Below are 22,756 nucleotides of genomic sequence, written 5' to 3' on the forward strand. Positions count from 1 at the left end.
ATAAGAGTAACAACCACAACAACAATAATACTGCAAATAAATATCCATAGCGATCGTGCTTCAAAAGGATCACTTTTAAGGAACAATTAACCAGTGGAACTGCTTGCCACCAGACGTTGGAAGTGTTGTACCACTGGAGGTTTTTAAGAAGAGACTGGACAGCCCTTTGTCTGGAATTATTGATTGATTGATTGATTGATTGATTAGATTTGTATGCCGCCCCTCTCTGCAGATTCAGGGCGGCTCACAACAGTGATAAAAAGAGTATACAATGACAAATCTAATATTAAAAGTCTATAATAATAAATCTAACATTAAAAGTCTAAAAAAAACCTTGTTTAAAAATCATACATACAACATACCATACATAAAACTACATAGGCAAGGGGAGATATCTCAGTTCCCCCATGCCTGACGGCAGAGGTGGGTTTTAAGGAGCTTGCGAAAGGCAAGGAGGATGGGGGTAATCCTAATCTCTGGGGGGAGCTGGTTCCAGAGGGTTGGGGCCGCCGCTGAGAAGGCTCTTCCCTTGGGTCCCGCCAGACGACATTGTTTAGTCAATTTTATTGATTGATTGATTGATTGATTGATTGGATTTCTATGCCACTCCTCTCCAAGGACTTGGGGCGGCTCACAACATATAAAATATACAATACACAATATCTTAATCCAATTAAATAATTAAAAATCTAAAGAAACCTAATCTAATATTAACCAACTGAACTGCTTGCCACCAGAAGATGCAGGTGCTGCATCACTGGAGGCTTTTAAGAAGAGACTGGACAATGGTCTGGAATGCTCTACGGGGGTCTCCTGCTTTAGCAGAGGGTTGGTCTAGAAGACCTCCAGGGTCCCTTCCAACTCTTGCTATTCCGTTGCTTTCGGTTCTAGGCTATTTGAAAAGCCTGTTTTTTTTTCTTGTAGGTACGTGGGTGACCTTTGGATCCCAGATCACGGATGAGGTGAGTCTCAAGCTTCGCCCACCTATTCATTTGTTGAGCACGGAGGAAAGGTGGAAACGGCGTATCCACGTACAGTGGTACCTCCACCTAAGAACGCCTCTACTTAAGAACTTTTCTAGATAAGAACCGGGTGTTCAAGATTTTTTTGCCTCTTCTCAAGAACCATTTTTCACTTAAGAACCCGAGATTCTGAAACTGTAACCGGAAACGGCAGGGAGAAGCCTCCGTGGGGCCTCTCTAGGAATCTCCCGGGAGGAAACAGGGCCAGAAAAGGCGGGGAGAAGCCTCCGTAGGGCCTCTCCAGGAATCTCCTGGAAGGAAACAGGGCCAGAAAAGGTGGGGAGAAGCCTCCGTGGGGCCTCTCTAGGAATCTCCTGGGAGGAAACAGGGCCTCCACCCTCCCTGTGGTTTCCCCAATCGCATGCCTTATTTGCTTTTACATTGATTCCTATGGGAAAAATTAATTCTTCCTACAAACTTTTCTACTTAAGAACCTGGTCATGGAACGAATTAAGTTCGTAAGTAGAGGTACCACTGTATATGAAATTGAGTGTTTCAATCTGGTCTACCTTGCTGGGCTCTTGCAACAAGGTAGAACCAAGATCTCTTTGCTCTTTGACCATCAGGAGAAATCTATTTTGATTCAACAGAATTAAGAAAAATTAAAAGTTTTGTAGGCTACCCACATCCCCTTCACTGAATTTCTTCCGGTTTTCCCAAAACGGGATACCAGGACCAGACACAGTATCAGGGCTAGATCAGTGTTTCTCAAAAGCTGGCAACTTTTAACATGGGTAGACTTCAACTCCCAGAAGTCCACGAGTCTTAAATCAGGACTCTCCCACCCTGGCCAATTTAAGACTCGTGGACTTCAACTCCCAGAATTCCTCAGCCATCCATTGTAGGGTAATTTTCTTAATGGTGGTGGGTATCCAGTAAGAGTAATATATCTTTACTTCAGCAGAGTGAAGAGGGGGGAAAGCTGGCTGGGGAATTCTGGGAACTGAAGCCCACCCATCTTAAAAGTTGCCAGGGTTGCCGCATCTACACTACGCCTCCGTGTTAATTGGGGGGATTCTGGGAGTTGAAGTCCTGACCATTTGAAAGTTGGCAGCCTTAAAAAAAAAACCTAACCCAAAAGAGGTCTAGATTGACCTTGCTTCATCTTCATGTTTCATAATTGAAAAGATCCTGCTCCCTAGGTCTCTCTCTTTCCCTTACACACACACACACACACACACACACACACACACACACACACACAGAGTTGTGGGTCCCCAAAAGCAGAGAGAGAGAGGAGAGATGACGGAGAGAGAGAGAAAGAGATGATGGATGGATGGATGGATGGATAGATGCAGTGATGGGGTTGGGGAACACAGTGAGGGTAGTAACTTTATGCACTATTTATTAAATATTTAAATAGTTTTTTTTATTGTCCTTCCCAAATAGGAAATAATTAAATAGTACGTATTTACCCATAAATGCTTTAATCATTTTAATCATTATTTAGAACTGAACTTTTATAGCAATTAAAGAAAATTGAGCTACTTGCCTAATCCGTTATCCTGCTAAACCTTGCGGGTTCAGTACAACACGTTTAAAACGTTACTGGGCTCCTCAACAAATAACGCGCTCTCTCATTTGTCCTTTTTGTGGCTATTCAAACAATGTGACTTAATCAACTGAAAAACAGTTCAAGCACCTATTTGAAAACTTACCCTTGGTCAGTAAGCCACTCCCACCCAGTCACATGGCCTTTAAGCCACCCTGGTCACATGGCCGGAAAGCCACTCCTACCCAGTCACAAGACCATCAAGACACATCCACACAATAAGCCCTTCACTGGATGGATGGGTAGGTAGGTAGGTAGGTAGGTAGATGATGGATGGATGGATGGAATCGATGGATGGACGGACAGACAGACCGACAGACAAATAGACAAATAGGTAGATAGATTACAGATAGATAGATGAATGATGGATGAATGGGTGGATGGATAGGGGAGGGGCGACATACAAATCCAATAAATAAATACATACATACAGGGGGTGGACAAAAAGATGGAAACACCCTGAAAAATCATCAAAATGTCTTTTAATATGGTGTTGGTCCACCTTTTGCAGCAAATACAGCCTTAATTCTCCAAGGTATTGATTCATACAAATTGTGAATTGTTTCCAAAGGAATTTTAGCCCATTCTTCAGTTAAAGCACCTTCCAGTTCTTTTAGAGACAATGGTGGTGGAAATCGACTTCTTACTTGAATCTCTAAAATCGACCATAAATGATCAATAATGTTGAGGTCTGGTGATTGTGGTGGCCAGATGAGAGGCTGAACTCCATTAGAATATTCCTCGTGCCATTCTTTAACACTTCTTGCTCTAGGGATTGGTGCATTATCATCTTGAAAGATGGCATCCCCCTCTGGAAACAGTTCTTGAACCATAGGATGAATTTGGTCGGCCAAAATTCCTAAATAGCGATGGCTGTTAATTCTTCCATGAAGGGAAATCATTGGCCTGGGGGATTTCCAAGAAATAGCACCCCAGGTCATCACTGAACCTCTGCCATGTTTGACGGTTGGGAGAAGGCAGTCTGGATTTAATGATTCTTTTGGCTGTCTCCAAATGTGAACATGTACATACAACATACATACATACATACATACATACATACATACATACATAGGATGGATCGATGGATGGCAGATTTTTCTATCCGTACAAGGGAAGCTTTTTTTAGGGGGCAGGGGGTGGAGGAGTGGAGCCTTTCGGATTAAAAAAAAGCCCCCTCCCCTTGTCTCTTTTGCTGCTTCTGCTTCTAGGTGGCTGAAAACGTGCTCACCATCGCTTACGAAAACGGGGTCAACCTCTTCGACACGGCCGAAGTCTACGCTTCTGGCAAGTAGGTTGGGCTGGGGCTCCCTTGCGTTTCTTTTGTGGGAGGGGGAGGAGAAAATGAGACGGGGGGGAGGGGGAGAGAGAGACCGACAGGATCCAGAATGTTTGAGCTCTGCAGCTGCTGGTCACCTGTGAGCCAGGAAGGAATTCAGTGAGTGAGATTGAATGTTTGAATGGGCGGATTGGATGGCATGACGGGCAGTTAAGAAGTGTGTGGGTTTCTCCTCCGGCAAGCTCTGTCCAGAATGGAATAGAATGGGATAGATAGATAGATAGATAGATAGATAGATAGGTAGGTAGATAGATAGATAGATAGATAGATAGATAGATAGATAGATAGATAGATAGATAGATAGATACATACATAGATGGATAGATAGATAGCCCCCACCCCAGAGATAGATAGATAGATAGATAGATAGATAGATAGATAGATAGATAGATAGATAGATGAAGGATGGATGGATGGATGGATAGATATATAAATAGATAGATATAGAATAGATAGGTAGATAGATAGATAGGTAGGTAGGTAGGTAGATAGATAGATGGATGGATGGATGGATGGATGGATGGATGGATGGATGGATGGATAGATATAATAGGGGGGTCAGGCTAGAGGACCTCCAAGGTCCCTTCCAGACCTGGAATCCAGAGATTGTCTAGTACAGTGATGGCGAACCTTTTCTTCCTTGGGTGCTGAAAGAGTGTGGGCCCACGCTATTGCAAATGCACAAGTGCCCACTCCCATAATTCAATGTCTAGGGAGGGTGAAAACAGCCACCCCCTACAGGCCCTCTGGAGGCTGGGAATGGCTTGTTTCCCAACTTCTGGTGGTCCCTGTAGGCTCGTGTTCTGCCTGAACCGGCCCCACCTTTCCTTCTGGGCCTGGCCTGGCAGCTCCCCCCCCCCCCCCCCCAGCGTAGAAATTGAAGAATCAAAATAAAAAAATATAAAAGCTTTTAACTCCCCCTCTGGGGTGGTGGCTATTCTCTGTGTTAGGGGAGATAGAATAGAATAGAATAGAATAGATTAGAATAGAAAAGAATAGAATAGAATAGAATTTTATTGGCCAAGTGTGATTGGACACACAAGGAATTTGTCTTGGTGCAGATGCTCTCAGTGTCTATAAAAGAAAAAGAGACATTTGTCACAAATCATGGGGTACAACACTTAATGATTGTCCTAGGGGTCAAATAAGCAATGCAGAAACAATCAATATTAATAAAAATCTTAGGATGCAAGCAACAAGTTACAGTCATACAGCCCTAAGTGGGAGTAAAAGGATGATAGGAATGATGAGAAAAACTAGTAGAAATAGAAGTGCAGATTTGATAAAAAGTCTGACAGTGTGGAGGGAATTATTTGTTTAGCATTCGGGGGGGAAATGTCCTTGTGTCTAGTTGTCTTGGTGTGCAGTGCTCTGTAGGGACGTTTTGAGGGTAGGAGTTGAAACAATTTGTGTCCAGGATGTGAGGGGTCAGTAAATATTTTCCCCGCCCTCTTTTTGACTCGTGCAGTCTACAGGTCCTCAATGGAAGGCAGGTTGGCAGCAATGGTTTTTTCTGCAGTTCTGATTCTCCTCTGAAGTCTGTGTTGGTCCTGTTGGGTTGCAGCACCAATCCAGACAGTGATAGAGGTGCAGATGACAGACTCAATGATTCCTCTGTAGAACTGAATCAGCAGCTCCTGGGGCAGTTTGAGCTTCCTGAGCTGGCGCAGAAAGAACATTCTTTGTTGTGCTTTTTTGATGATGTTTTTGATGTTAGGTGACCATTTTAGCTCTTGAGATATGATAGAACCTAGAAATTTGAAGGTCTCTACTGTTAATACTGTGTTGTCTAGTATTGTGAGAGGTGGAAGGGTTTCTCCTAAAGTCTACCACCATTTCTATGGTTTTGGGTGTGTTCAGTTCTAGATTGTTCTGGTCACACCACAAGGATAGTTGTTCAACCTCCCGTCTGTATGCGGATTCATTGTTGTCTCAAATGAGTCCGATCAGATGGCTCGAACAGTCCTACCACGTTTCACAGGCTGTCGAGCTGTGCATGCACTGGGCACAGATGGGAGGGGGAATGCTCTTCCTATGCTCAGGAGCTCTCTTGTGCACTGTGCATGGAAAAAAGTGCTTTTTCCATGCTCAGAAACCCTCTCGGGCAGTTTGCAGCAAGAGAAGCAAATGCTTTTCTCCATGCTCGGAAGGCACTTTTCCCATGCTCAGAAGCCCTCTTCCTTTTAACAGCCCCGTTCTAATCCAGATGGTTGATCTCTGCCGGAGCCCTGGGGGTTTTTTTCCCTCACGTGTGGCTTCGTAAGCCGAGCTTTGGCTGGGAGCGCTTCCCTCTAAAATGTGGACAATTTCGGAGTCGGTGACACAATTCTGTCATTCTGGATTTGGGGATCAGTCCAAACGATGTGTGTGTGTGTGTGTGCATGCATGCATGTGCGTGTGAAAAAAAGAGAGAGAGAAATAGAGAGAGAAAGAAAGATAAAGAGAAGAAGAGAAGAGAAAAAAGAGAAAGAGAAAAGAAAAAAGAGAAAGAAAGTAACAGAGGAAAGGGAGAGAGAAGAAGAGAAAAAGAGAGAAAAGAGAAAGAGAGGGAGAGAAAGAGGAAAGAGAAAAAGAAAGAAAAGGAGTAAAGAGAGAGAAGGAGAAAGAGAAGAGAGAGAAAGAAAGAGGGAGAGGAGAGAAAGTGTGAAAGAAAGAGAAAAATGAGGAAGAGAAAGAAAGAAAAGGAGAAAAGAGAGAGAAGGAGAAAGAGAAGAGAGAGAAAGAAAGAGGGAGAGGAGAGGAGAGAAAGCATGCAAGAAAGAGAAAATGTGGAAAAGAAAGAAAGAAAGAAAGAAAGATTTTTTTCAAAGGATGAAGGAAAATTTGGAAAGGTTGATTCAGGTGGAGCTGAACAGCACACAATTACGTCAACAACAACCTGACAGAGAGAGGCCCACAGAGCGCACACACACACACACTTGTGCAGTCAAACACACACACATAGACACACACACACTGATTGCACAAACGGGCATTGGTCAACTGGAAAGCTTACAACAGGATTGCAATTTCAGCTGCTTTAGCCATTGCTGCAAAATTGTGTTCATGTTGTATTCATATGCAATGCTCAAAGAACAACAACAACAACAATCGGGATCCCGGCAGCAGCTTTGCACTATTCTAGGCTTCTGTCCTGGGAATAAAATGAGTTCTCATGATTATGTCCATTTTTCCTTCCTTCCTTTCCTTCTTTTTTTTTCTCTCCCTCCCTCCTTCTCATGACCATCCATTTTATTCCTTCTTTTTTTTTACCCCTTTCCATCCTTATTATCATCAATTTTTCTTCCTCTCTCCCTCCCTCTCTTCTTTGTCCTTCTGTCCTCATGGTCACCCATTTTACTCCTTCCTTCCTTTCCCTCATCTCCCTCTTTACTTATTATCATCTGTTTTTCCTTCCTTTCTTCCTTATCTTCCTTCCCACCATTTTCTTTCTTTCCTTCCTTTTTTCCCTCCATTGTTTTTCTTTTTTATTTATTTCTTTTTCTTCCTTCCTTCTTACCTTACTTCCCTCTATTTTATTTATTTCTTTCCTTTTTTCCCTCCATTGTCTTTCTTTCTTACTTACTTTCTTTTTCTTCCTTCCTTCCTTTCTTACCTTCTTTCCCTCCATTTTCTTTCTTTCTTTCCTTCTTTCCTTTTCCCCCTCCATTTTCTTTCTTTTTTTATTTTTATTTTTCTTCCTTCCTTCTTACCTTCCTTCCCTCCATTTTTCTTTCTTTCTTTCCTTCCTTCCTTCCTTTTTCCCCTCCATTGTTTTTCTTTCTTTCTCTTCCTTCCCTCCTTCCTTCCTTCCCTTTTTTCTTTTGCCTTCCCTTCTTTCTTTCCTGTTTTCTATTTCCATCCTTTTTCCTCTTCCATTATTCTTTTCCAGAGCAGAGAAAACTTTGGGGAATATCTTGAAGAGCAAAGGATGGAGGTAAGGAATCCGCACCCCCCTTTCTGGCAGATGGCACCAAGGATGCCCCAAAGCCAGATTGACAGCTGGATTCATTCCCAGAAAGGCAGATGGGAGGGGGAGAGGAAGAGTGGGTGGGGCTGTGAACTCATCACAGGGGGCGGAGTCACCACATCTGGATCCCTGGCTAATTTAGGGGGGGGGGTCTTTCCTCAGTGAAACTTTGCCCCTTTTGCAAAATAGTCCTTGATTTATTACCGCAATTGATCCCGACATTTATCTATCTGGTAAGCGAGACGGCTGTTAAGTGAGTTTGGCCCCATTTCACAACCTTTCCGGCCACCATTGTTAAGTGAATCGTTGTTAAGCGAGTTGCCTGGCCATTAAGTGAGGCTGTCTCCGCCCTTGACTTGGCTTTGGCGGAAGGTTGCCAGAGTGGATCCTCCCAGGGTCTTGAGTTCTGATCCTGGGCTTTGGACCCACCCTGGGGATGGCCTGCAATGGTCTTTAAGTGGGGGGGGGGGAGAGAGAATGCTTATACGTCCCTTTTTCCCCAAGGATGTAACTTTGAATGGTCACTAAATGAAACATCATACGTTGAGGACTTCCTAGCCTTTCTCGCTGTAGGGTTTTGAGGGCCTGGGTCTGCTCAATTTTCCCGCTTTTGACTTCCTTTGCAGGCGTTCCAGCTACGTGGTGACCACCAAAATTTACTGGGGAGGACAGTAAGTGCCCCCCCGGGGAGGTCTGGGAGGAAATGGGGGCTCAGCTGTGGAGTGGGAAGCAGGGAAGGACCCCCCCCACAAGCACCTACCCCTCAGCCCCATCACCCACACCTGCAGAAAAATCAATTTTGGAGGGGGGAGGGTCTATCTTTTCAAAGGCTTCTGGTGGCATTGGACTACAAGGACCATCCTCCTCGGCAGTGTGACACTGGCAGCAGGGGGAAAGGCCCCCAGCATGTGAATAGGGCTGTGTTTCTTATTGTGAGATTGTGGCCGCCACCACCACTCAGTATTTTCTAAGGGAACAACCCCCCCCCAAAAAAAATCTTGGGGTGTGTGCAGTGGTGGCGGCTGGGCCTGGATGTCATCTCACCTTTTTTCTTCTTTCTTCCTCCTCCTCGTCTTCTTCCTCCTCCTCCTCCTCTTTTCTTTTTCTTAGGGCTGAGACCGAAAGGGGCTTATCACGGAAACACATCATTGAGGGTGAGAACGGGGGAGGGGGCTGGGGGGGCTGAATTTATGGAAAGGGGGATTAGCTTTAAGTAGGTGAGAAGGGGGGAAGGGAGGGAAGGGAAGGAAGAGAAAGGAAGAGAAAGGAAGGAAGGGGGGATGGAGGGAGGAAGGGGGAAGGAAGAAGGGGGAAGGAAGGAGAAAGAGTGAGTGAGGAAGGGGGAAGGAAGGAGGGAGGGAGGAAGGAGAGGGAGGGAGGGAGGAAGGGAGAAGGAGAGAGGGAGGGAAGGAAAAGAAGGAAGGAAGGAAGGAAGGAGAGGGAGGGAGGGAGAAGGAGGGAGGGAATGAAGGAAAAGAAGGAAGGTGGGAGGGAGGAAGGAGAGGGAGGGAGGAAGGAGAAGGAGGAAGGAAAAGAAGGAAGGAAGGAAGGAAGGAAGGGGAGAGAGGGAGGAAGAAAGGAACAGTGGAAGGGCGAAAGGATGGATTTGAGTACGGAAGTGTTGGGTGGGTCGAAGGGATGGAGGGAGAGACGGAAGGAAAGAAGGACGAATAGAAGGATGGATTTCGGGACAGATGGATAGGTGGAAGAGCCCATGGGTAGACAGAAGGAGAAACTCACCAGCTTTGCCATCCTGGAGGGTGACCCCCCAGCTCCCATCATCCCCAGCCCTCCAACTTCCTTCTCCCTCCCACTTCCCAGGGCTGAGAGGGTCCCTGCAGAGACTCCAGCTGGGATACGTCGACATCGTCTTTGCTAACAGGATGGATGCTAACAGCCCCATGGAAGGTGGGTGCCTTCTGCTCTCCCCCCCCCCCCACTGTCAAAACTTTAGAAGTTCAGGATGAAGGGACCCCAATCTTCCAACCTTCCCATTTCGAGTAAAGGCTGCCTCCTGTGTCCACCCTTTTAAAAATACACACACGGGTTTAAACAATTGTCCGTCCAGGAAAATAACACAACAGAAAACACACAGAGGCACACACACACACACACACACACACACAGCATTGTTCCTCCATCAATACAGCACACTTCAGATCTTGGGCAGAGGCAGAGCTCAAGGAATATTCCAGAGAAGACCTTTTGGCAAGGGGTGCGTCGCAAACAGCCAAGATGGTGGCTGCGGTGGTCGCCATCTTGACTTTTTTGACCAGATCTGCCTCCACACAACGCTGCTTTCTTTCAAGAAAGGATAAGAACGAGGAAGAACCACGAAATTAGTTGCAAAGAAGGGGGAAAGGGGCTAAATCGGTGACTCCACACTGGTTCCTCGCACTTACGACATCCGTGTGGCCACGTCGTCAAAAATTTGGTTTGTTGAGCAACCAGCCGGTATCTACCACAGGTCATGCAATTGCCATTGGTGACCTTCTGGCCACAAGCCAGATTTGCCGAACAAAAATGTACAACTCGCTTTAACAACTGTCCTGACTTGCTTAACAACCGTCACGAAACTCAGACGCGACTCCCTTGAACAACCGCAGTTTTGCTCAGCTCTCGCGGACACCTCCCAATTAGTGCAATCAACAGCCTCTGTTTCCACCACCACGACCACCATTTTTTTCTAGGGAGGGGGTGAGTGCAGGGGAGGGGGTGAACTGCCCTGGGGGCCTGTATGACACCCCCAAATTTTGGTACCCAGTCAACCAGGCTTAGCTTTGCAAACTCCAGCCCATCTCACCGGTTCTCTCCCTCCCGCAGAGACCGACCTGAATTCCCAAGTGTTCTTGCTAGAAGGTACTACGGAGAGGGGCGGCATACAAATCCAATAAATAAAATAATAATAATAATTCAGAAAAACAGGTCAGGGTGGGGGGGGGGAAGGAAAATAGGGAACAAAGGGAAGAGGCTTGGTGTGGAAGTTCACCTTAGCAGGATATCGGAGTTGGAAAAAATCCATCTTTATGTTTCTGAGTAACTTTTGTGGACATCTCTACTTTTTAGCAAACTCGAGGAAATTGAAAAACTTTGTCCAAGTTCTCGGTAGGCCAGGGTTAGAAAGTCCCCACAAACAACATGATGTATGTATAAACAGGGCTTCTTTTGGTGAATGAACCTAAATCTTGGGGATGATTCAACAAACAAACAACAACTACATACACACCTGCGTTTAATGCCTGAGTGCATGGGTCCATTGCCATTTTATATTTTCAATTTAGTACCAGCTAATGAAAAACGGGCTAGAGGGTTTTATTTATTTTTTAAATCACTTTCCATAAAGAAAATCATTACCTCCTCGGAGGGCGGAAAAATACTTTAGCGCTGATCTCTGCCGATTAGTTTCCAGTCACAATTCAAAGTGTTGGTTATGACCTGTAAAGCCCTACATGGCATCGGACCAGAATACGTACGGGACCGCCTTCTGCTGCATGAATCCCAGCGGCCGATTAGGTCCCACAGAGTGGGCCTTCTCCGGGTCCCATCGACTAAACAATGTCGTCTGGCGGGGCCCAGGGGAAGAGCCTTCTCTGTGGCAGCCCCGACCCTCTGGAACCAACTCCCCCCAGAGATTAGGACTGTCCCCACCCTCCTCGCATTTTGTAAGTCATTAAAAACTCATTTTTGCTACCAGGCATGGGGAAACTAACACACACCCCAATTGTCAAGGTTGGTGTATCGTTTGATTGGGTTGTGTGATTATTTTATTTTATTATAGGGGTTTTAAATTGTATTTTTAAAATTAGATTTGTACACTGTTCATGTTGTTGTGAGCCGCCCCGAGTCCTCGGAGAGGAGCGGCATACAAATCTAATAAATAATAATAGTAATAGTAATAATAATAATAATAATAGTAGTAGTAGTAGTAATAATAATAATAATAATAATAATAATAATAATTTCATTATTTTCCCGCCAGAGATCGTCCGAGCCATGACTTATGTCATCAACCAAGGCATGGCTATGTACTGGGGAACGTCTCGCTGGAGTGCCATGGAGATTATGGTAAATTCTGACTCTTTTGGGTGGGTGGGTTGTGTTGTGAGCGGTCCGCATCCGGCTCAGCTGGTCACGGATTTCGAGGACCAGGAGAGGGAGGAATATTGTCATCACAGTGTTCTTTTCACCCAAGCCTGAGAGTGAGAGTGAAGGGGAATTGGAGACTGGGGAACCACCAGAGACTGTAGAACCCCCAGTTATGGGACTGTCTGAGTCAGAGGACGATGGGGACTTTGAGGATCCTCTCTTAGATATGAGGGTCAGAAGGATGAGAGCCAGTGTTCTTCCTGACTGGGCTCAGGCAATGCGTAACAGTCCAAGGAAAAGAAATCAAACACACACGTGCTCTGCTAATCAGCAAATTTGTATTAAATAAACAAAAAAGGGTTACTCAAAAACAGTTCTTAGTGTCCGAAAACAATGCAAGGCTTACTTCAGCCACATACAAAAACACAGGAGAAAACAAACAAAGACAACCTGGAATGAGCGAAGATGTTTCAGGAGTCCTTTTGAATCTTTGGAGCAAACAGCAAGTCCCAGAGTTTTCACCTCCCACTTGTCTGAAAAAGCTGGGTTGAAAACTCCAACGGCACAGAACAGAAACTTCAGAGCAGGAACCACAAAATAACACAGATAAACAGCCACAGTTTGCCTTGGGCCTTTGTTCCCTTTTATCCCTTTAGCCCTCATTAAGGGAACCACACCCAGCCCTCAGTATAAGAACCACACCCAGCCCAGGTGCTACGATGATGACTTGTAATACTCCTTCAGTCGATCCCTTCTCTGCACAGCTCTTCTGCTACGCAGATCAATATATTGATCTGCAGAAGAACCCAGGGATGAAAGACTGTCTGAGGGACTGCATGCCAAATCCCCTGGGCTGTCTGCTGAATCCTGTGTCCCAGTGGCCTCGTCCTCCTGGCTGTCTGCCACGTCTTCCTGGTTGTCGGCCAGGCTTTCGCATTCACTTTGTGCCACGTCTCTCCCATCTGTGGGAGCAACGGCTGGCCCAGGCCCAAACACAACAGCCAGGCATGAATATCTCTCTGGAAGGGGTTCTAGGCATTGATTAGATCTATGGGACATTTAGCCACACCTAGGAGAGACTGATGGGAGAAGAGGTGTAACAAGCAACGTTCATCATGAAGATGGTGTCTAGAGAGAGTGCTCCTGATTGCATGAATTTTGATGCCTGCTTTTACAGAAGCTGGTTAAGCCCTGAACAGTGAGTGAAGCGAAAAAAATACCAGAGCCACTTCATTAGGGAGGATTTATGCCTCTAGCTGGCTGGCATCCTGGACTGTTATCTCTGCTCCTTAGACAGGAACGCTGTCAGTCTGAAATGCCTGAGAATTCACTTACTTCTTGCTGGATTTTGTGTAAATAGTAATAGTGATACCTCGTCTTACGAACGCCTCGTCATACAAACTTTTCGAGATACAAACCCAGGGTTTAAGATTTTTTTGCCTCTTCTTACAAACGATTTGCACCTTACAAACCCACCACCACCGCTGGGATGCCCCGCCTCCGAGCTTCCGTTGCCAGCGAAGCGCCCGTTTTTTTGTTGCTGGGATTCCCCTGCAGCATTGTAAAAACATAGAAGTCTGGAGGTGGGGTTTCCCCATGGAGGGGAGCCTCAGGGGAATCCCAGCAGCACAAAAACGGGCGCTTCGGCTGGCAAAGGGGGTGAGTTTTGGGCTTGCACACATTAATTGCTTTTCCACTGATTCCTATGGGAAACATTGTTTAGTCTTACAAACTTTTCACCTTAAGAACCTCGTCCCGGAACCCATTAAGTTTGTAAGACAAGGTATCACTGTACTTTTGCCTCAGTCAATGTTTCAAGCGTGTGTGGATTTGCTTTGTAATAATTGATCCGGCCAAACAGAACAGGTTGGTTCCTCTCTTCCCCCACCCCCATCCATTATTTTCTTCCTGTTCTCCCCTTTTTTCTCTGCTACGTAGGAAGCTTACTCGGTAGGCTCGGCAATTCAACCTGATCCCTCCTGTGTGCGAACAAGCGGAATATCACATGTTCCAGAGAGAAAAGGTGGAAACGCAACTTCCAGAGTTGTATCACAAGATAGGTATGAAGGAAGAAGGGCTTGGGGGGGAGGGGGGAGGAGAGGAGGGAAGGGGTCTCAGAGAGAGAGAGAGAGAGACTTTCTTCCCCCTCCCAATTTTCCTGTCCTACATGAGAAGGTTCTTCCTTTGTCCTCCATCTCTTCATTGCAACCCTGCTTTGACCTAGATCAGTGGTTCCTTGGCCACTTGTGGACTTCAACTCCCAGAATTCCCCAGCCAGCCACATTGGGTAACTTTCTTCTTAGATGGTGGGTATGTAGTAAACGTAATATATCTTGACTTCACCAAGTGGGTGGGGGGGGGGGGGAAAGAGCTGGCTGTTGAATTCTGGGACTTGAAATCCACCCATCTTTAATAATAATAATTATTATTATTATTGTTGTTGTTGTTGTTATTTATTAGATTTGTATACTGCCCCTCTCCGAAGACTTGTTGTCAGAGTTAGAAACATAGAAACATAGAAGACTGATGGCAGAAAAAGACCTCCTGGTCCATCTAGTCTGCCCTTATACTATTTCCTGTATTTCATCTTACGATGGATCTATGTTTATCCCAGGCTTGTTTAAATTCAATTACTGTGGATTTATCTACCACGTCTGCTGGAAGTTTGTTCCAAGGATCTACTACTCTTTCAGTAAAATAATATTTTCTCATGTTGCCTTTGATCTTTCCCCCAACTAACTTCAGATTGTGTCCCCTTGTTCTTGTGTTCACTTTCCTATTAAAAACATTTCCCTCCTGAACCTTATTAACCCTTTAATATATTTAAATGTTTCGATCGTGTCCCCCCCTTTTCCTTCTGTCCTCCAGACTCTACAGATTGAGTCAATGAAGTCTTTTCCTGATACGTTTTATGCTTCAGACCTTCCGCCATTCTTGTAGCCCGTCTTTGGACCCCTTCAATTTTGTTGGGAAATATTGACCTAGGATGAACACAAAAGGAGTTTGGTTGTGTTCTTTAGAGGTTTTCATACCTAAGAGACAAACCATGATTCCAAAACACAGCACAGTGCAGAAGTGAAGTTGGCTTATTTTAGTCCAAGGTTAATGGGCGAAGCATCCAGCTGTCTGATGCTTGAAAGATCTGCAGGTCCCTTGCTCTAGAGTAGTGATGGCAAACCTTTTTTGCTTCCTGTGCCAAAAAGGGGTGTGGGCATGTGCTAGCACAAACACACTTGCCCATACCCATTCCCTCGCTCCCCACACATGCAATGCACACTTGCACAATCCCCCCCCCCCCATTCTATGCACAGTGAAGCCTGGGGTGGTGAAAAAATAGCCAAACGGGCAAACTGGAAGTTTGGACAAATGGACTTCCGGTTTGCCCGTTGTGCTGTTTTTTGCTCCCCGGAGCCTTCGCGGAAGCTTCCTGGAGCCCCACTGTACAAAAAAACAGAACAACGGGGAAACTGGAAGTCCATTTATCCAAACTTCCAGTTTGCCCATTTGGCTGTTTTTCACACACTGGGGGCTTCATGGAAGCTTCCCTGAAGCCTCCTGACAGTGAAACGACTTTCCCCAAGGCCAAAACCAACCGATACAGCTCTGTGTGCCACCTGTGCCAGGCGTGCCATAGGTTCGCCATCACAGCTCTGGGGTCACAGTCCACTTGGGTGAAGACTGCAAGTGATACTTGAAGATTCCGTGAGGTCTTGAAAACGCACCTCTGCCAACCAGCCTCTGAATTTTAACATCTACCCCTCGCGTATGATTAAATGTGACAGGAGGGATGTGGCTGTTTGGTTTTTAAATGCATTGGGGTGTTAGAATATAAATTAAGTTAGATTTTTTTTTAATAGGAAAGTGAACACAAGAACAAGGGGGCACAATCTGAGGTCAGTTGGGGGAAAGATCAGAAGCAACGTGAGAAAATATTATTTCACTGAAAGAGTAGGAGATGCTTGGAACAAACTTCCAGCAGACGTGGTATGAATCAATCCACAGTCACTGAATGTAAATGTAAACATGCCTGGGATAAACATAGATCCATCCTAAGATAAAATACAGGAAATAGTAGAAGGGCAGACTAGATGGACCATGAGGTCTTTTTCTGTTGTTACTCTTCTATGTTTTCTATGTTTCTATTTTTATATGTTTTTAATATTGAGATTTTTAAGAGTATTTTAATATTGGATTTCACCTCCTTCAGGTGTAGGAGCCATAACTTGGTCTCCGCTGGCCTGTGGACTCATCACAGGAAAATATGAGGAATGCGTACCAGAGAACTGCCGGGCTGCCATGAAGGTAGGATTATTATTATTATTATTATTATATTATTATTATTATTATTATTATTATTATTATCATCATCATCATCATCATCATCATCATCATCATTATTATTATTATTATTATGTCAGTACAACACAGCCAACGAGATCACTATGCTGGATTTCGTATTTCATCCCCAGTCGGGCGCTTCCCAAGCACCTAGGACTGCGTGATGTAGCGGCGAATTATGTTTGCCGATCCCAGTAAAGTGGCCTTTTGCAATTGACAGATGGAGATTTGGTCAATTCCGATGGTTTTCAAATGTCCGCTGAGATCCTTTGGCACTGCACCCAATTATTATTATTATTATTATTATTATTATTATTATTATTATATTATTATTATTATTTATGAGATTTGTATGCCGCCCCTCTCTGAAGACTCGGAGCGGCTCACAACAACAAAACACAGTACAAATCCAATGATTAAAAAACCAAACGAAGAAATGGTGATTAAAAAAATATTAGACTGCGCCAAATTTAGCAAATTAACACATGAGATACAAAACCAACAAAATAAGGACTATTACAGAGTGTGGGAGAAATTGTACAATTGGGTGGACATTTAAAAAAATGCATAGTAAATAGAATTGTAAAAGATAAACTTTTTATACATATAGGAAATTATAAATGTTTAATGTTGTTTGTATGGTGTTTAAATGTTTGTATGTTAAATAAAATCATTAAAAAATAAAAATAAAAAAAAAATAAAAAACCATTTAAGATCCTTAATATAAAAACAGTCATACATCCCAGACAAACCATACATAAAACGGAAACGGCCCAGGGGAATCAATTTCTTGTCTGATGATAGAGGTGGGTTTTAAGGAGTTTGGGAAAGGCAAGGAGGGTGGGGGCAGTCCTAATCTCCGGGGGGAGTTGATTCCAGAGGGTCGGGGCCGCCACAGAAAAGGCTCTTCCCCTGGGGTCCCGCCAGACGACATTGTTTCGACGACGGGACCTGGAGAAGGCCGACTCTGTGGGACCTAACCGGTCACTGGGATTCGTGCGGCAGAAGGCGGTCCCGGAGATCTAGAGCAATAATCCCAAGTGTCCGTTCTTGTCTGCTGAAATACAGCACAGATCTTTTCCAGTTGAGTTTTCAAGTTCTCCTTGATGAGGGGGGCGTTTGCCCAGGTTTGCCTGGTGCACCAGTTGCGGACCTACTTGGACAGGGAGTCACTGCTCACAGTCACTCATGCCCTCATCACCTCGAGGTTCGATTACTGCAACGCTCTCTACATGGGGCTACCTTTGAAGAGTGTTTGGAAACTTCAGATCGTGCAGAATGCAGGTGCGAGAGCAATCATGGGCTTCCCAGATTCGCCCACGTTTCTACAACACTCTAGGGCCGCAACTGGGGCACCAGGCGAACCTGGGAAAACACCCCCCCTCGCCACAGTCGAAAGATGTTTCTCTAATGTGAGCTGTGGATCGAGGAGGACGCCCAAGTTGCAGACCCTCTCTGAGGGGGTCAATATTTGTCACGTCTGGGTGCCAGCGGGGAAGAAGAGCGGAGTTTTCAATGTTGTAAATCCATCATGGACATGTGCCGATACGGCTACGAAGTAAGCCTAGTTTATTCTCTGATATTTAACACCTGTTTTTTATTGCTTTGAACTCCGCTGCCTAGACATAAACCTTAAGATAAGAGAGGAGGTCTGGAGGAATGCTCTTGTGTTCTCTAATGGTTAAGATATGAAAGAATTTGACTGCCTGTAATTCATTTTGAATACGGAGGAGAGGAGGAATAATGATGGAGTTTCTGTTTACGAAAGCCTGCATCCAGTAAGCGTCATTTCCAATTTAACCCAAGTTCTAACCAGAATCCAGAACAACAGGGACCCTCCATGACGACCTTGTCCCTCTCCTCCTCCTCTTTCAGGGCTACCAGTGGCTGAAGGAGAAGCTGCAAAGCGAAGATGGGAAGAAACAGCAAAGCAAAGTGAAAGCGCTCCAGCCCATTGCCGAACGCCTGGGCTGCACCGTGGCACAGCTGGCCATTGGTGAGGATGCCGGAGGGTGTGCGCATGAATGTCTGTGTGTGTGTGTGTCTTTTTTGTAACAACACCCCAAGACAGGCGTCAACTCTCTCTGTCAGGGAAGTCAAGCAAGGCTTTTTCCGTGGGGCTCTTGTCGATGGGGCGCAAGGCCCAGACCTAGCTTTTTCAGGGCAGCCACTGCCCCCCTGGGTGAAATGTTCTCCAAACAAACTAACAATGTCTTTCAAAACTGGTTTGAAGGGCTGCATAGCTGCAGGCTGCCTGTTGTGGCCTGTCAGCTGTTGTCCCCCTCCAGCAGCTGAATCGGAGGAGGAGGTGAGGGAATCGGACTCAGATCAAGGCAACCTGAGAGCTCTGGGGGGGGGGGAGGGAACAGAGGGGGGAGAAGAGAGACAGAGACAAAGTTTGGGCTGGCCATTAGCCCTCCGATGGAGACTCTACAGCTCCTAGGTCTGGAAGTGGCTGATGAGGAAGAGGAGGAACGGCTGGGTCCTGTGCTTGACACAGATGTGCAGAAGGCAGAGGAGAGGAGAGCAGTGGAAATCTATGGGCCGGTCCTTGGGACAGAAGAGCCACCGCTGCTAGTGAAGCCCCACCCTACCTACAGGGATAAAAGTCAGGGGGGCGGAGATGAATAGATGTGGCAGACAACTGTTCATCTTCCGAACAGATGGACTTTGTTAGCCTGTGTCGAGAGAGAAACTTTTTTGCCAGCACAAATGAAAGGAATAGGGGAAGATTTGGTAGGGAAAGTTTTGCCTATTTGCCGATGACTCTAAAGTGTGCAATAGGGTTGATATTCCTGGAGGCGTCTGTAATATGGTAAATGATTTAGCTTCACTAGATAAATGGTCAAAGCAATGGAAACTGCAGTTTAATGTTTCCAAATGTAAAATAATGCACTTGGGGAAAAGGAATCCTCAATCTGAGTATTGTATTGGCAGTTCTGTGTTAGCAAAAACTTCAGAAGAGAAGGATTTAGGGGTAGTGATTTCTGACAGTCTCAAAATGGGTGAACAGTGCAGTCAGGCGGTAGGGAAAGCAAGTAGGATGCTTGGCTGCATAGCTAGAGATATAACAAGCAGGAAGAGGAAGATTATGATCCCGCTATATAGAGCGCTGGTGAGACCCCATTGGGAATAATACTGTGTCCAGTTCTGGAGACCTCACCTACAAAAAGATATTGACAAAATTGAAGGGGTCCAAAGACGGGCTACAAGGATGGTGGAAGGTCTCAAGCATAAAACGTATCAGGAAAGACTTCATGAACTCAATCTGTATAGTCTGGAGGACAGAAGGGAAAGGGGGGACATGGTCGAAACATTTAATATATTAAAGGGTTAAATACGGTCCAGGAGGAAAGTGTTTTTAATAGGAAAGTGAACACAAGAACAAGGGGACACAATCTGAAGTTAGTTGGGGGAAAGATCAAAAGGCAACATGAGAAAATATTATTTGACTGAAAGAGTAGTAGATGCTTGGAACAAACTTCCAGCAGACGTGGTTGGTAAATCCACAGTCACTGAATTTAAACATGCCTGGGGATAAACATATATCCATCCTAAGATAAAATACAGAAAATAGCATAAGGGCAGACTAGATGGATCATGAGGCCTTTTTCTGCCGTCAGTCTTCTATGTTTCTATGTTTCTATGAATCTTTTAGTTTTCCTTCTGAGGGTTCGTCGTGTTTGGGGAGCCCGGTCAGAACCACTGCCCATGGGTTAATCTCGCACGACCATTTTTATCCTTGCATTTCTCAGAGGATGTTGGTTGTGTTTGGGAATCCTTTGAGCAGAGCTGCAGGTGCTCCAACCCAAAAGGTTTTCAAGCAGCGACTGGACAGTCATTTTGTCTGGAATGGCTAGGGCAAGGGTGGGCAAAGTTGATTCTTCTATGGCTTGTGGACTTCAACTCCCAGAGTTCCTGAGCCAATCATGCTAGCTTAGGAAATCTGGGAGTTGAAGTCCACATGTCATAGAAGAGCCAACTTTGCCTACCCCGGTCTAGGGCAGTGATGGCGAAACTTTTTTTGGTTCGCATGCCAAGCTAATCCCATGCTGTTACCTAGCAAGCCCTACGTCCGTTTTGTTCTGTAAGGATTTTGGCTACGTTTGAAAATCTAAGGAGAAATTTCCTGAAAGGGAGAACAATTAACCATGGAACTGCCTGCCTCCAGAAGTTGTGAGGTGCTCCATCACTGGAGGTTTTGAAGAAGAAGAGACTGGACAGGCCCATTGTCTGAAATGGTGTAAAGTCTCCTGCCGCCCCGAGTCTTCGGAGAGGGGCGGCATACAAAACCAATAAATTATTATTATTATTATTATTATTATTATTGAGCAGGGGGGAGGGGTTGGACTAGAAGACCTCCAGGGTCCCTTTCGAACTCTGATATTCTATTAAAGTGGGCCTTACTTGGGTATTTGGATGGGAGGCCACCAGGAAAAGCCACCGTGCTCATTTAGACGGGGGGAAGTGGAAAGAAATAGCTAAGGAGGGACCTGTGGAAGACTGTCCCTGAGTGCACCAGAGACAAAAGGCAACGATCACACTCACACCCACACGCAAGCACCAATTTGAGAAAGGTGGGGGAAAAGACGAAGCTAAACTTGTTCTTTTCTGACCTATTTCGGGGGAATCCTCTTTTCCAACAGCCTGGTGTCTTCGCTCAGAAGGGGTCAGTTCCGTGCTTCTGGGGGTCTCTAGCGCCGAGCAGCTCGTCGAGAACCTGGGATCCATTCAGGTGAGGAGGAGGAGGAGGGAGAAGAAGACTGTGAGGTCCTTGGGGCTCTCTGAGCTGAGCTTTCCTGGAGACGTTTCAAGACCCAGCTAGATAACATCATCAGGGCTAGAAGGGAGTGGGGTTTGTGAAGAGGAGGAGGACAATGACTGTGGGGCCCCTTGATGCTCTCGGAGCTGGGTAGTTTAACTTGCAGATGTTTCCTAACCCAACTGGGTAATGCTATCAGTGCTAGGAAGGAGTGAGGCTTGTAGAGATGGGAAGGGGAGGAGGAGGAGGCCAGAGATCTACCAATCAATCACTCAGTGGGGGAGGGGCTCCTGTAAAGGTGGGGAGCTATGGGTGAGGGGGAATCTGTCTCCCCCACCTCTCGGCTATCTATGTTTTCAATTCGCCTGAAGTTTTCCCCACCAAGCAAGTTGGCTTGAATGAAGACGGGGGGAAAAAGCTGAGCAGGGGGAGAGAAGCCCCCCCCCCAAGCGCCCCCCCCCCCAAGAACATCCAAGCAGGAGGGGAATGCAACCCAGGGTGGGATCCAGAAGCTGTAGGGCTACAGTGTATGTCTGCTTTAATAACAGGGTTTTTTAATGTTTTTAAATTATTAGATTTGTCTTGAATTGTTTTATTCTTGTTGTGAGCTGCCCCGAGTCTACAGAGAGGGGCGGCATATAAATCTAAATAATAATAATAATAATAATAATAATAATAATAATAATAATAATAATAATAATAATAATAATAATAATCGAGCTGCAATGACTCTGGCATAAGCCCGTGAAAGTGGTCCCAGTGGTACTTGGCACGCTGGGCGCAGGGCCAAAGGATCTCAGCAGACATTTGAAAACCATCGGAATTGACAAAATCTCCATCTGTCAATTGCAAAAGGCCGCTTTACTGGGATCCGCACACATAATTCGCCACTACATCACGCAGTCCTAGGTGCTTGGGAAGCACCCGACTGGTGATGAAATACGAAATCCAGCATAGTGATCTCGTTTGCTGTGTTGTACTGACATAATAATAATAATAATAATAATAATAATAATAATAATAATAATAACAACAACAACAACAACAACAACAACAACAACAACTTCCAAAGGGGCATGGCTTTTTCTGCGGCTGGACATTTTGTGCCCCCAAAACAACCGAGTGGTTCAGCCATAACAACATGCAGATGTGATGCTGGGGGTGGGTGCGTGCATCATTTTTTTTCCCTTTTCATGCTGACAACCCCCTCCCCTCCTGTTCTTCCTTTCTCCTTGGACAGGTTCTTGCCCAGCTGACCCCATCAAGTCACCCAGGAAATCGATGCGGTCCTGGGGAACAAACCGAACACCAAGAAGGAGTCACGGGCGTAGTAGGGCCGTCGCGGCTCCACCAGGACTTGCCTCCCTCCTGCTCCTCCGTGGACCCCGCGTCCCGTGTGTCCCGCTCCCCTCCGCCCGCCTGCCGCCCACCAGCCGCTGCCTTCGATCAAGGTGGGGGTGGACCGAGAGGAGCTGCTTCTGCGCATGAACCGAATATCCGTATTCTTCCAAGGCAGGTGAAGCAGAAAAATTTCATCCTGCCGCGCCCCCCCTCCCTTTCCGGGGTTGGCTGCTTAGTCTCGAGTTCAAATCCACGGCATGAGCAATTGCGCTTGGCGGGCTGACTCCCTACCGCCTTGGCCTGGCTGGGCTGGTGCCCGGGGAAGCAAGCAAGAGAAATAAGCACAATCTCAGTCTACAAGAACCTC

General features: G+C 45.7%; 1 protein-coding gene across 1 annotated transcript in view; it reads left to right on the forward strand.

Annotated features, from left to right (window-relative positions):
- Positions 1–22,379, forward strand: part of KCNAB3 (potassium voltage-gated channel subfamily A regulatory beta subunit 3) — a 44,589-nt gene extending 22,210 nt beyond the window's left edge. Inside the window, 14 exon segments of the mRNA XM_070729963.1 lie at positions 3,786–3,865; positions 7,785–7,829; positions 8,489–8,533; positions 8,973–9,016; positions 9,684–9,770; positions 10,686–10,721; positions 11,842–11,927; positions 13,887–13,901; positions 13,903–14,008; positions 16,156–16,250; positions 18,162–18,282; positions 20,933–21,021; positions 22,289–22,309; positions 22,311–22,379. Of these exon segments, the coding sequence (XP_070586064.1) occupies positions 3,786–3,865; positions 7,785–7,829; positions 8,489–8,533; positions 8,973–9,016; positions 9,684–9,770; positions 10,686–10,721; positions 11,842–11,927; positions 13,887–13,901; positions 13,903–14,008; positions 16,156–16,250; positions 18,162–18,282; positions 20,933–21,021; positions 22,289–22,309; positions 22,311–22,379 (939 nt within the window).
- Positions 22,380–22,756: the final 377 nt, after the last annotated feature.

Source organism: Erythrolamprus reginae, chromosome Z (assembly GCF_031021105.1).
Source record: "Erythrolamprus reginae isolate rEryReg1 chromosome Z, rEryReg1.hap1, whole genome shotgun sequence".
In the NCBI taxonomy this organism is placed as follows: domain Eukaryota; kingdom Metazoa; phylum Chordata; class Lepidosauria; order Squamata; family Dipsadidae; genus Erythrolamprus; species Erythrolamprus reginae.